The sequence below is a fragment of the Lagopus muta genome, chromosome 5, assembly GCF_023343835.1.
Source record: "Lagopus muta isolate bLagMut1 chromosome 5, bLagMut1 primary, whole genome shotgun sequence".
Taxonomy (NCBI): Eukaryota; Metazoa; Chordata; class Aves; order Galliformes; family Phasianidae; genus Lagopus; species Lagopus muta.
Window position 1 is genome coordinate 31130880 of NC_064437.1, and position 11973 is coordinate 31142852.

An 11973-nucleotide genomic window follows, 5' to 3' on the forward strand; every position below is an offset into this window, starting at 1 on the left:
TTCTCACCAAGTGGAATTGGCACTGAGCCCCACATGGGATGTCGCACATTGCCCCAGTGCTCCCTCCTGCTCTCAGCTTTTATGACACAACACATTGAGCCACTGCTATCTTCAGTCTTTATTTGTATAAAGTATTTGACCTACATTAGATAAAAAGTGAGGAGGACCAGTTCCACAGCAAGGGGCTCGAAACAGTCACACAACAATCAGAAATTAACTGCTGGCTGTAGTAAAATGCTCCTGGAAAGTCATATTTCAGGAGAGCAGGAGTCTGAGTGATAACTTCAGAGTGAAGAACCAGATGAGGAGGACTGCTGCTGTGAAGCCAGGCCTAGCTTGATGCAGGGCAAGCACAGCATCCTTGTGTCACCTGTCTTGGAGCCAGGAGCTCCTTGCTGCAGCCCCAGCAGGGACAGGGTATGAGGAGCAGGCCACCTTCACTGTAGCAGGGCACAGGGCACCCAGTAAAGGCTCGGGGCTGGCCTCCAAGTTGGAGCAGGCATCAGGAGGGACTTAGGGAGTGGGGCAAAGAGGAAAGCAGAAGACATCACTTTGGGGGTTTCCTATGGGGAAGAGTGGTTTTGGTAGTGTCCCTTCACCTGGTCCCCAAGCTTATGGCTGTCTAGGCAACCCATAAAGCTACCAAGTCCATTAAGGCACAAAAATGTCTGTAAACATGGGTGCTGTCCAGGGTGTCCGGTGAGCAATTCAAGTACCGGTGGCTCTGTGGTCCCCTGCCATCCTGCCGAAGTGCCAGGACCCACAGCTTTGCTGTCCTACATCACCTCCTGCTTGCTGGTGGTTTCAGGGCCACCTTGGGGGGGAGTCCTCGCTGCAACAAGGAGGAGATGTTGGTAGGCACTGGGTACCCAGAGATGAAGTGGGAGGGGCACAAGGTGCGGCTCACCTGGGGCAGGACTGGGATGGCACATGGCTGGAATGAAAGTGCCAGGGGCTTGGCAGGTGGAGCTGGGGGCAGCAGTTCTCCTGCTGCCATATTGCAGGGCTGGTAAGGGTGGCAAGGGGTGAGAGAAGTGAGGTGGCTGCCCATGCGGCACCAGCCAGAACTCGCTCCCAGCACCAGCACCTTGGGGCAGGTGGTAGCTACCTGCTTGGTCTTCAGAGCTGGCAAAGGCTTGGTGGGTGGCTTCGGCTTCTCCTGAGGGCCGGAGAAGAAAGGCTTAAGTCCCTCATCCACATACCAGGGAGGGACCTGAGCATGTGACAGCGGCCTGGCTTTGGGGCAGAGTCCTGCACTGGGAAGCAAGACACCACTGCCCACAAGACAAGGACATCACATCCAGTGCATAAGATCTCTCAGACTGAAAGGCCGCCCCACTGGAAATCCCACTCTGGGGCCCCACACCATGCTCCTACCTGCAGGAGAGGGCAGCTGGGCACAAGGGGCCGGGCATTGTGTGGGGCTGCCGTAGTACTGAGCAGCCTGGGGCTGCCGATGGCACAGCGGGACAGCTGGTGTGGCCGGGTGCCTTCCTGAAAGAGTGGGTTGGTGAGGCCGGTGGCAGGTCTGCTGGAGATCCTTCTGTGGGACAAAGGGCCAACAGGCAACAGCATTGCCCTCAGCTCAGCTTGCACAGCCATGTCTTCACTCCCCTATAGGGCTCCTTACCCTTTCTGGAAGTACTTCTTCCCCTTGCCTCTGAGCAGCACAATGCCTCCACCGATCAGGATACTGGACAGCACCAGCACAGCCAGCACAGCTGCCAGGACCGTGCTGCTGCCACCTGCAGAGAGCCGGTTGGCATTGGGATGGGCTTTCCTGTTCTAGGGATGCCCAGTGGGACCCTGATGCCACATCTCAGCAGAAGACACTACCTGCCGTGAGCTCCAAAACTTTGTGCTGGCAGTACGGTGGTGCCCACCCCAGGTCACAGTGGCACTCTCGTTTGTGATTGCACACCTGAAGGCACAGAGGGCAGTCTGGGCATGGGAGCCATTTCCCAGCAAGGGATCAGAAGGAGCCCTGCTAATGTTAGCCTCAATCAGGCACAACTTACCCCATGGCCACTGCACTTAGCTGAGCAGTTCTTGTTGCCATAGACCAGGAGGTTCTGGCAGCGCCCAGCATAGCAGACCTGTGAGTGAGCAAGGAGCTATAAGTGTGGCCCTGTGGCTGGGAGCCACCCCCACCTCCTCAATGCATCCCTTCAGGGCTCACCATCTCCTCTCCACACTTGGTGCCAGTGGGCACCAGCTGGAGGCTGCCTGTCATCTCATTGGCATCATTGCTATCAAGGGCTGCTTTACACTTGAAGCGGCCAAAGGAGAGTGTGAAGAAGCCGCTGCCAAGGGCGGGGCTGCTGGTGTCACTCATGCATAGCAGCGTGCCACACTTCACATCCCTGTGAGCAGAGCAGTGTCAGTCCTGCGGAACCTTGGTTGGCCCCAGGGCTAGTGATGGAAACAAGAACAGCCACCTTGCTCCTTACTTGGGGCTGCAGGGCTTCCTCCCAGACTCTGTCATGCAGTGAAGGTTGCGATCCTGCCTGCTGTTGTGCTTGAAGCATTCATCAGGAGCCACCTGAGCAGCTGCAGGAAGCACAGAGCAAGAGGGTCACACGGAGCCAGAGCTGCAGCAAGCCAATGGTAGTCGGTCCCCACACCAGGTCCTGCCTGGCCCTGGCCCCTCCCAGAGTCGCCACACCACCTCCATGGATGTGGCACAGTGCAGAGTTGCAGCACATGGGGTGAGGACATGGTGCTACCTGCGCCCCAGAGCAGGCGGCACTGCTCTGCATGCGAGGGGCAGGCCCCATTGTAGCAGTAGCCGCGGCCACCCTGGCAGGGGATGCCATTCTCCTGGAAGACGTCCTCTGGACACTCGGAGCTGAGGCCAGTGCAGTGCTCGGGAAGGTCACAGTCATTTTTGCTGGCCCGACACAGAACACCAGCAGCCTTCACCTGCATAGAAAGTGGGACTGTCATCTCCCATCTGAGATGTTGACTGTCTGCACAGCCAGCGCAATGACCGAAAGCAACACTTCGCCCAGAATTGCTGGGTTTGGACAGGCAGCGGTCCTCAGGCTCTCCTGGCACACCAGGAAGGCCCCAAGGACCCCACGTAGTACCTTGCAGTCTTGGCAGCAGTCGCCTCGTGCACACTCAGCCCCCTCTCTCAGCTGGCACGTGGTGGCATTGCAGCAGCGGTCAGAGCACTCCTGTGAGGCACACAGGGAGACAGGGATGGGCATGGCCCTCTCAGCCTCCCTGCCCTTCCACCAGCAGTCAGAAATCTCACTCCATCTCAGTGAGCCTGGGCCTGGTGATACATCAGCAGCCATGGGTCTGGGCCCCTGCAGGCACAGTTCTAGAGACTTAAATGAGCTCTCGCATGAAGTGATTTTGATGAAGGAACCACCCTGGAGCCTATTTCCTGCTTACTATAAGCCAGGTCTTGAGAAGATGAAGCCAAAAAGGCTTGATTTTGAGCTGACACAGCCAAGCAGGTTCCAAAGGAAGAGGAGCTGTACGGAGCCTACATTGGTGAGACCACAGAGAGCTGACAAGTCTCGGTTTTGTTTCAGCTGCAAGATCCAGAGGGAAAACCCCATTGCCACAAATCCATGCTGCAGAGGAAGAAGGCCTTCCCAAACATCCCTTGAAAGATTCTCTCTTTCATTTCGGGGAGCTGCCGTGTCAGCATGTGCTGAGGGCAGGGTAGCCACAACAGGCATGAAATGGTTCCAAGTCCAACCACAAGGCAAATGCACAGCATTGCTCTGGTCCAAGACACAGCAGCATCACCTCACTGCCTGTCTGGGGACCCATCAGGGACACATCTTCTGTATGGATCACTGCCTTCCCCCAGTTCAGGATGTGCAGATGTGTGGGTCACATCTCCTTCTTTGGGATGTCCCAAAACTGTGCAAAATGGGGCACGCACCTACATTAACAAACACCTTCCTCAAGTTATTCTTCAGCACAAACACAAGGAGACAGGAAAGGTCAGTCAGGAAGCCTTGCAAAGCGCAGTGGCAGGAAAGAACCAAGCACCACCCTCCCCAAGTCTGAGTGATGGTGCCTCAGATCCCTCTGAGCTCCCAGACTGTACCTCTGGCCTGCCACAGTCACACTCCTCTCCCCGCTCTACAAACTGGTTCCCGCACACTGGCTCCCCATACAGCTCGTCTGCTCCAGGGACATTCAGCAAGCAGCCAGTCTTGGGGTCTTCAAGGAACTGCCACATGTCCTGCTCACTGCAGGTGCTGAAGAGTCTGGGGTAAGCCAAGCTGGAGGGGCACAAAACCAGGCAGTCATGAGAAGAGCTGGATGACCAACGGACCAGATTGCAGCTGAAGAACCCTTAGCAGATGCATATCTAGCTTCAAAGTCAGAGACAAAAATAGTGAATATTCCTTCGGACCTGACCATCCCACGAGCTTCACTTCAGCTCTCATCAACACAATGCTGGAGAATATCTGGAAATACTGCAACCCAGGGCTGCTCTTTACTCTTTTTTCACACTTTCCCCTTCACTCACCTGATCTTAGCTGCCATAACACATCCTCCACTCTCTTTGCTGACAGGACAGTGGCAGTCAGCAATGTCTTCGTCATGAGACATTCCCAGGTTGTGCCCCATCTCATGAGCCATGGTGGATGCAGCACCGATAGGATCCATGCTGTGGTCCTATGGAAGAAGCAGCCAAACATAGTGCAGATGGCTCTTCTCTTGGGCCTCCTGAGGCTTTTTTAGATGTTTTCTGCTGGGCCTTGCTGCTGCCTGCAATTCGTCCCATGCCAAGGGAGAATCATAGAACCATACAATGGTTTGGGTCAGAAGGGACCTTACAGACCATCTGGTTCCAACCCCTGCCATGGGCAGGGTCACCTTCCACTAGACAAGGGTGCCCAAATTCTCATCTAGCCTGGCCTTGAACACCTCCAGGGATGGGGCACCCACAGCTTCACTGGACAACCTGTTCCTGCAGGACAACTGGGGGACCAGACCCAGACATCATGGGTTCATGAAAGGCAGGTCCTGCTTGACCAACCTCATCTCCTATGATTGAGTGACCCGCCTGGTGGATAAGGGAAAGGTTGTTGATGTGATGTATCTGGACTTCAGCAAAGCCTTCAATTACTGTCTCCCACAGTATCTTCCTTAAGAAGCTGGTATCATGTGGCTTGGACAGATACACTCTTTGCTGGGCAAAGAACTGGATGGAAGGCTGGGCCCAGAAGGTGGTGGTGAATGGAGTTAAATCCAGCTGGTGACTGGTAACGATTGGTGATCCGCAGGTGTCAGTACCGGGCCTGTTCTGTTCAGTATCCTTATTGCTGATTTGAACAAGGACACTGAGTGCACTCTCAGTAGGTCTGCAGATAAGTTGGAAGGAAGTGTTGATCTGCCTGGGGGTAGGAAGATGTAGAGGGATCTGGACAGGCTGGATTACTGGGCTGAGGCCTGCTGTATGAGCTTTATGCCAGGTGCTGGGTCCTGGGCAGAGTGGCTGGTAAGCTGGGTGGAGGTGGAGATCTGGGGATGTTAGTTGACAGTCAGCTGAACATGAGCCAGCAGTATGCCTAAGTGACAAAGAAGGCCAGTGGCATCCTGACTTGCATCAGAAATCATGCAGCTATCAGGAGCAGGTGGTGATCATTCCCCTGCTCACACCACTGGTGAGGCTGCACCTTGAGTGCTGTGTTCATTTTTTAGCCCCTCACTACAAGAAAGACATCGAGGCCCTTGAATGTGTTCAGAGAAGGGCATCTGTGAGGGGTCTGGAGCACGGGTCTTAAGGGAAGGGGCTAAGGGACTGTTTAGCCTCAAGAAGAGGAGGTCCTCATTGCCCTCTACAGCTGCCTGAAGGGAGGTTGTGGTGAGATGGGTAACTGACAATACAACTAGAGGGAATGGCCTCAAGTTGCAACAGGAGAGGTTCAGGTTGGATGTTAGTAGAATTTCTTCTCCAAAAGAGGGCCAGATGCTGGAATGGGTTGCCTATGGAGATGATGGAGTCACCGTCCCTGGAGGTGTTCAAGAAACATTAAGATGTCATATTATGTGACATGTTTTAGTGGGGAAATATCAGTGGTAGATGGACATCTTCAATGACTTTTCCAACCTTGTTGATTCCATGATTCTATTATTTTGTAATTCCAGTGCCATATTTTTATAGTGAATAATCTCTTTTTAATATCTAATCTAATGCTCCCCTCTTTTAGTTCAAAGCTATTCTCCTTGCCCTATCACTACACTCCCTGATAAAAAAAAGTCCCTCCCAAGCTCCCCTGTAGCTTGATTTAACTAATGAAAGGCTTCTGTGAGGTCTCCCCAAAGCCTTCTCTTCTCTAGACTGAGATAACTGAAGACAAAATCTGGCCCCACAGCCTCTGAAGACCACCAAACTCATCTTACAGGGGCATAAGTCAGTAGAGATACAGCAACTATATTCAAATACTGCTCTCCATTTGTTCCTATGGCCGATTGTTCATGCTCCACCAAAGGGATTAGGAGCACAACCAAACTGATCAAGTAGCAATTGCGAATCAAGTCTTGTGATCATCTGACAGGTGGTGGGAGAAACCTCCTGTCTACAGAGCAGCTCTTGGAGGCTCCTGATGGCTCAGATCCAGCAGATCCCTCATGGCATGCACCCAGGTGGCAGGACCCACCTGATTGACACCGCCCGAGTCCCTGGTGCACATAGCAAGCTTCTTTGCCAGCCCTACGGTCGTGTCATGGAAGTCTATACCCCTGCAGGAAGGAAACATGACCATGGGCATGCAATCCATCCACTAGGAGGGCTGCAGGGAAGGTCTACCATCCAACCTCCTTACGTGATCAGCTGGACATTGTCGTGCTGCTTCCTCTTCAGTAGGTCTGTCTCCCGCCAGCGAAGGAAGTTCTCCAGTGTCTCCTCTGCCTTGCGACTGACAGTGATTTTGTCCCTGTTGCTCCACACCTCTAAGCCAGTCAAGGCCACACGCAAGCCAAGAGGTTGATAAAGCTGCAAGGGGATACAGTCGAGAGGATCCAAGCTGCACAGCAGAGTGAAGATCCCACCCTCCCTTTGGGACCTGTCCCAGGTCACCCTAGCCACACAACAACAGCCTTTGAACTTTGAGGGCTGAGGGTTCTCTCTGAGGGAGAGCTGACCTACTTCTAATGCCCACTTTGCATAGCCCATCAGTTGCCGGACACTCTGCTCTGTGGTTGCCCACTTCACAGTGTGAGGCTGGCTTCGTTCCAGCCCTCTCCCAAAGCTTTGACCAGTGAGCACAGTCCTATATTGGCCCTGGGGACTCTGGGCTCACCTTGTCAACATGGTTGACGATTTCCTTCATGCGGTTCTGCACCCTGCGCAAGTCCTTGTACTTCCTGAACTAGGGGAAGGACACAGAGAGGTTCCCAGATCAGTTCCACCTCCCAACAGCTGCAGAAGAGAGTGGAAACCCATGCCCACCCTCTCTTACCTCCTCATTGTCCACAACCAGGACCAGCTCCACATATCGAGGCCCTCTGTGCAAGCGGGCTGATTTCTGGAAATGAAGATGGAAGTGAGCATAGGGAAAGATTCGGGGAAAGATCCCTGTCACTGACCCTCCCATGAGATTTATTCTAGCACTATACAAGGCCAGGAGCTCTTCTAGATCTGCTTTCTAATATTGTTTTGCCCAGGTGTTTCAGACATCTTCCAACATAACTGGAAAAGTCCCAGACTGCTACAGCTGTAAGGCAGGAGAGAGTTCCTGTGAGTCCCTGCATAGGATGAGGCTGGGTACATGCAGGTCCATGGGTCAGTGTAAGGAGAGAGGAGCATGGCCCAATTCCTCTCCCAACTTCACTGGCTATAGCACTCTCACAAACTCAGCTACAGTGAGAAAAATTAGTGCAATCCCTAACCCAGCGATAGAGCTTCAGGGGTGCAGCAATCTTGGGGTCGTGGTCATACTCCAATGCAGCCTCCAGGCAGGCAATGCGTTTCATGCGCAGGTGGGATGCTCTGTACACTGCATGCTGGCCATCCTCATGCTCATCCAGAGGTTTCAGCAGGAAGATGGTCTCATTCACCCGGAAAAAGCCACTGCCAAGAGAGAGGACAGTTGTAAGGCCAGGGTGCAGACAAACTGGCAGAAACAGGCAGATGCCATGCACCCCCCTTGCAGGAGACCCTTTCCTGTTTATCTGCTTCCCACTGAATCCATGGAGGTCAGCACAGTGGTACCTAGGGTCAATTAGGGCTTCTTTTCACCTTTTCCTCACTCCTGTTTTGTCACAGGTCCTACCTGAGCCCACTACAGGTGCTGATGCTTGCTGCAGAGTTGGCATGCCCCTCAACATGGCCTTGGTAAAAGCAGTGGTCCTGCAACCCGGAAAAGAGGCATGTAAAATGGTGGTCTTCTACAATGGAGTGACTATGTTTTCTATGATTTGTATGACTGCAATAGCAGACAAAGGAAGAGCAACTGGTCATCTGTTCAGCTTTCTGTATGGCTTTTGGTACAATCCCCCACAACACTCCTGCCTCTAAGTTAGAGAGATAGAAGTTTAATGGAGGGATTACTTGGTGGATAAGGAATTGACTGAGTTTGGATTACATCCGAAGAGTTGCAGTCAGTGGTTGAACATCCAAATGGAGACAATGGAGGGACAAGTGGTGTACCTCAGGGATTCACATTGGGACTGAACCAATACTATTTAATATCTTCATCAGTGACATGAACAGTGAGATTCTGAGCATACGCTCAGAACGTTTACAGATGACACCAAGCTGTGCGGTGTTGGAGGAAGGAATGCCATGCAGAGACACCTGGAGAGCCTCAAGACGTGGGCCTGTGTGAACTTCACGTTCAACCAGGCCATGTGCCATGTCCTGCACCTGGGCTGAGGTACCTGTAGCTCATCACCAGGGAGTGTAATGATAGGACAAGAGGTAACAGCTTTAAACAAACAGAAGGAAAGTTTACATTAGGCATCAGGAAGGAATTATTCATTTAGAAGGTGGTGAGATCCTGGTGCACACTGCCCAGAGAAGCTGGTTGCCCTATCCCTGGAGGTGCTCAAGGCCAGGTTGGCAACTTGGTTTAGTGGCAGATGTTCCTACCCATAGCAGGGATGTAGAGTGGGTCCCACCTCAGCCCACTAGCCCCAACAACATAAGAAGCGCTATGCTTCCTCCACATCACTGCCAGTACCTTTCTTGCCCCAAAAACTCATTTTCCAGAAGTGACTCCAGCCCCATACCTGGACGTCTGGCTTCACCGTGACCTCAGTGCCATCAGCCAGATAATGCGTCTCAGTGTAATGCTGTCCCAGCAGCTCCCTGCAGACCCAGACAGGGATGTCAGCAGCAGCTCCAGCTTTGGAGACAGGATGTAAAGTGCTACTCCAGACCTCTCAGGTGGGGATTGTGCCAGCTCAGTGCCATTGCAGCTGCACTCACCTGTTCTTCTTCAGGTGCAGCAGGTAGTCCCTGCCCTCAGCACGGACACTGTAGAGGACACGTTCCAGGTAGGTGCTCTGCGTGAGACAAAACAGCAGCACAAACCCTCTGTCACAAGGAACTAAGGCACAGAAGAGAGGATCCTGTTGCCCTGATCTCAATCCTGAACATGAATGACATGGGATCTACAGGCAGCCCACTGGTGAGGAGCTACAGGACAAGGAGCCACGCTTCTCCCTGGCTGCATGCAAGCTCATTCAGCAAAGATACAGGAAATCAGGCTGAAGCAAAGTACGCAGGCAATAATGCAAATCTCCAGCACATCCTGAGCTGGCGGGCAGGTCACAGCCATGGATTGGAGTCAGCAGGGCTTGCTTCCCGTGGCTGACTTACAGCTGCAGCTGGCTGCACCAGAAACTGGGGTTTCAGCTCCTTTTTTTGGGCTGAGCTCAGCGCTTACTCATAGGCTGAACCACAAAGCTCTTCAACTGCATTCACCAGCAGACTTCCTTATCTCTAGCTGATCTGACTTGCCACCTCATGGTTAGAAAGCAACATGATTTGGTCTGTTGTCTGTTACTGAGAGCAAAGCTCAGCTTCCTGTGTGTCAGTTCTCCCAGTGGCACCGCAGTGCCAGCAGAAGGGACTTCAGAACATCACCCTATGGTTGTTGAGACCTTGGCATTCACTCAATCCCATGGAGATGCCACATATCCCCGGGGCTGCTCCATGCGCCCTTCTGGGATGAGACAAGCATTCCTCCTGAGTGAGGTGTTCAGCTTAGCCTCGGGCGACAGCATCTATCATCATTACCACCATCATCACCGCCACCACCCCCGGGGACTCCGCAGGAAGCAGAGGTCATGAAAGTTGTCCAAATTCTTCTCTCATAAGCAGCGTCCCTATGTGCAGTGGCCACAAAGTGGGGCTTTGCTGTTCTTGGCAGCTCCTGGGGCTCTCAGGAATCACAGAGGAACTGGGAAGGGGCCAGTGGGGCAGCGCAGCTGCAACAGCCATGGGATAGGGCAGGGGGGAAGGTCTCCTTCAGGGGGGAAGGCCTCCTTCACCATCCCCATCCTTCTCCAGACCCCTTTCACATGGGGAAGCAGGGGACCACAGCAAGGTGCAAAGCTGCCCGCCAGCACAGATGGTGTCTTAAAATAGCATCACTCATCTCGTGGACATGTTTGATTTTCTAGAGCAGGGAAAGCAGATGCTTTTGGGGAGTGGCTTTTGGAGCTGCTTTATCAATAAGGGTCTGAATCACGGAGAAACCTGCTGTAAAAAAATGAATGTCCCAGACCTCTCATTGGGTGCTGAAGGCTTCTGTTCTACAACACAAATCTTCACTTCTACCTGAATTTCACTTCTTTCAAGGCAATGAAGAATGGCTATCTTGGGTCATGGCCATCGTCATCAAAATGCCAAATCTCCAGAGTGAAACCCCATTCCCTCCCCCAGACTACAAGCTTTCTGAAAAAATAGCACTCGTTTTCTTCCATGTGGGCTGCTGAGACTCTCTGATTCTTATTTCCCATTCCCAAGGGAATGAAGAAACAACTTCAGCAAACACAGCAAGAAAATGGCTTACTGGGACGGCCAGGCTCTGCACATTCCTGCTTAATGACAGACCAGATGTCACAGGATCAGTGACCACAAGGGGTGCCCACGCCACAAAACGGCCCAAAGAAAGCGTCCAGCATCACCCTCCCTAACAGTTCTCTGCTCTCCACTCCCGTTTTGGCCAGAAACAATCCGGAAAAGATGTTACAACTTCCATGCAATACAATGCAGCAAACCCCAAAACTTCATCCAGTATGGATATGGCAAACAGGAGCCGGTTTCACGTTCTGCTCTCCACTCATCGAATCCCACCGCCCTCCCTCCTTCCCTCCCCCCTCCTCCCCCCCAAGCACGCTGCAAGGCCGTGAGGGAAGCTGCACCGAGGCGGTACTGGGATGAAAATTTGAGATGCGGTGCTGCCGGGTTTGGGCTACGGCATTGCTCAGGTCTGGGCACAGGTCTGCTGGAGTGGGGGCACAGCGCTGCTGGGCGCAGCCCCACTGGTGCTATGTTTGGGGCGCAGCGCTACTCACCGGTGACACGGAGAGATCCCTCTTTGCCCGGGGCACCGGTACGCGCCACGGCACCGTCGTCTCGTACCGCTCGACGTGGGCCAGCTCCTCCCGCAGCCCCGCGCCGACTCCTGGGGAACCCGAAGGGCAGAGCTGCGGTGGGGGAGACGCGGCAGCCCCTTGCCTCCCCACTCCAGCCCTCACAGCATCCCGATCATAACAGCGGCATCCACCCGCGACGGCACCCTCCGCGGGGGAGGCTGCCGGGGGCCCCCGAGCACTCACCGCGGCCCAGCAGCAGCCCCAGCAGCAGCCGGAGGACGGCGAGCGGCGGGGCCATGGCTCTGCTCCCTCCGCTACTCAGCTCCGCGCCGCATCCCCCGCCCGGCGTGTGACTCACCCACGGCCGCGGAACGGGGCGGAACGGGACGGGACGGGCCGCCTCCGGTGAGGAGTGCGGGGCGGAGTGGGGACAGAGGGGTCTCGGGA

General features: G+C 53.9%; 1 protein-coding gene across 7 annotated transcripts; it reads right to left on the reverse strand.

Moving 5' to 3' along the window:
- Positions 1-110: 110 nt before the first annotated feature.
- ADAM8 (ADAM metallopeptidase domain 8) lies at positions 111-11893 on the reverse strand. Of its 7 annotated transcripts, none has more exons than XM_048945331.1 (23): positions 11770-11893; positions 11506-11615; positions 9410-9486; positions 9211-9289; positions 8253-8329; positions 7870-8050; positions 7440-7505; positions 7281-7349; positions 6804-6973; positions 6639-6720; positions 4502-4650; positions 4073-4250; positions 3090-3179; positions 2727-2922; positions 2451-2550; positions 2180-2363; positions 2019-2096; positions 1837-1921; positions 1631-1745; positions 1378-1494; positions 1109-1274; positions 908-1006; positions 111-832 (listed from the first exon to the last, which is right to left on the reverse strand). In XM_048945331.1, the coding sequence occupies exons 1-23, from the start codon at positions 11822-11824 to the stop codon at positions 782-784; spliced, it is 2574 nt and encodes an 857-aa protein (XP_048801288.1). In that variant the 5' UTR covers positions 11825-11893; the 3' UTR covers positions 111-781. The 7 variants fall into 7 exon arrangements, 6 of the variants coding, with proteins under 6 accessions (XP_048801288.1, XP_048801289.1, XP_048801286.1 ...); XM_048945332.1 differs by having other exon boundaries at positions 1109-1159; positions 1378-1543; XM_048945329.1 differs by having other exon boundaries at positions 908-1274.
- Between the last annotated feature and the right edge of the window lie 80 nt (positions 11894-11973).

Bases quoted from the DNA above. Each gene is read 5' to 3' on its own strand.
- ADAM8 (XM_048945329.1), bottom strand. From the start codon at position 11,824: ATGGCCCCGCCGCTCGCCGTCCTCCGGCTGCTGCTGGGGCTGCTGCTG. The intron at 2,923-3,089 runs GTACTACGTGGG...CTTTCTATGCAG, and splicing joins ACTGCTGCCAAGACTGCAAG to GTGAAGGCTGCTGGTGTTCT. The intron at 2,551-2,726 runs GTAGCACCATGT...TGCTTCCTGCAG, and splicing joins CCGCCTGCTCTGGGGCGCAG to CTGCTCAGGTGGCTCCTGAT.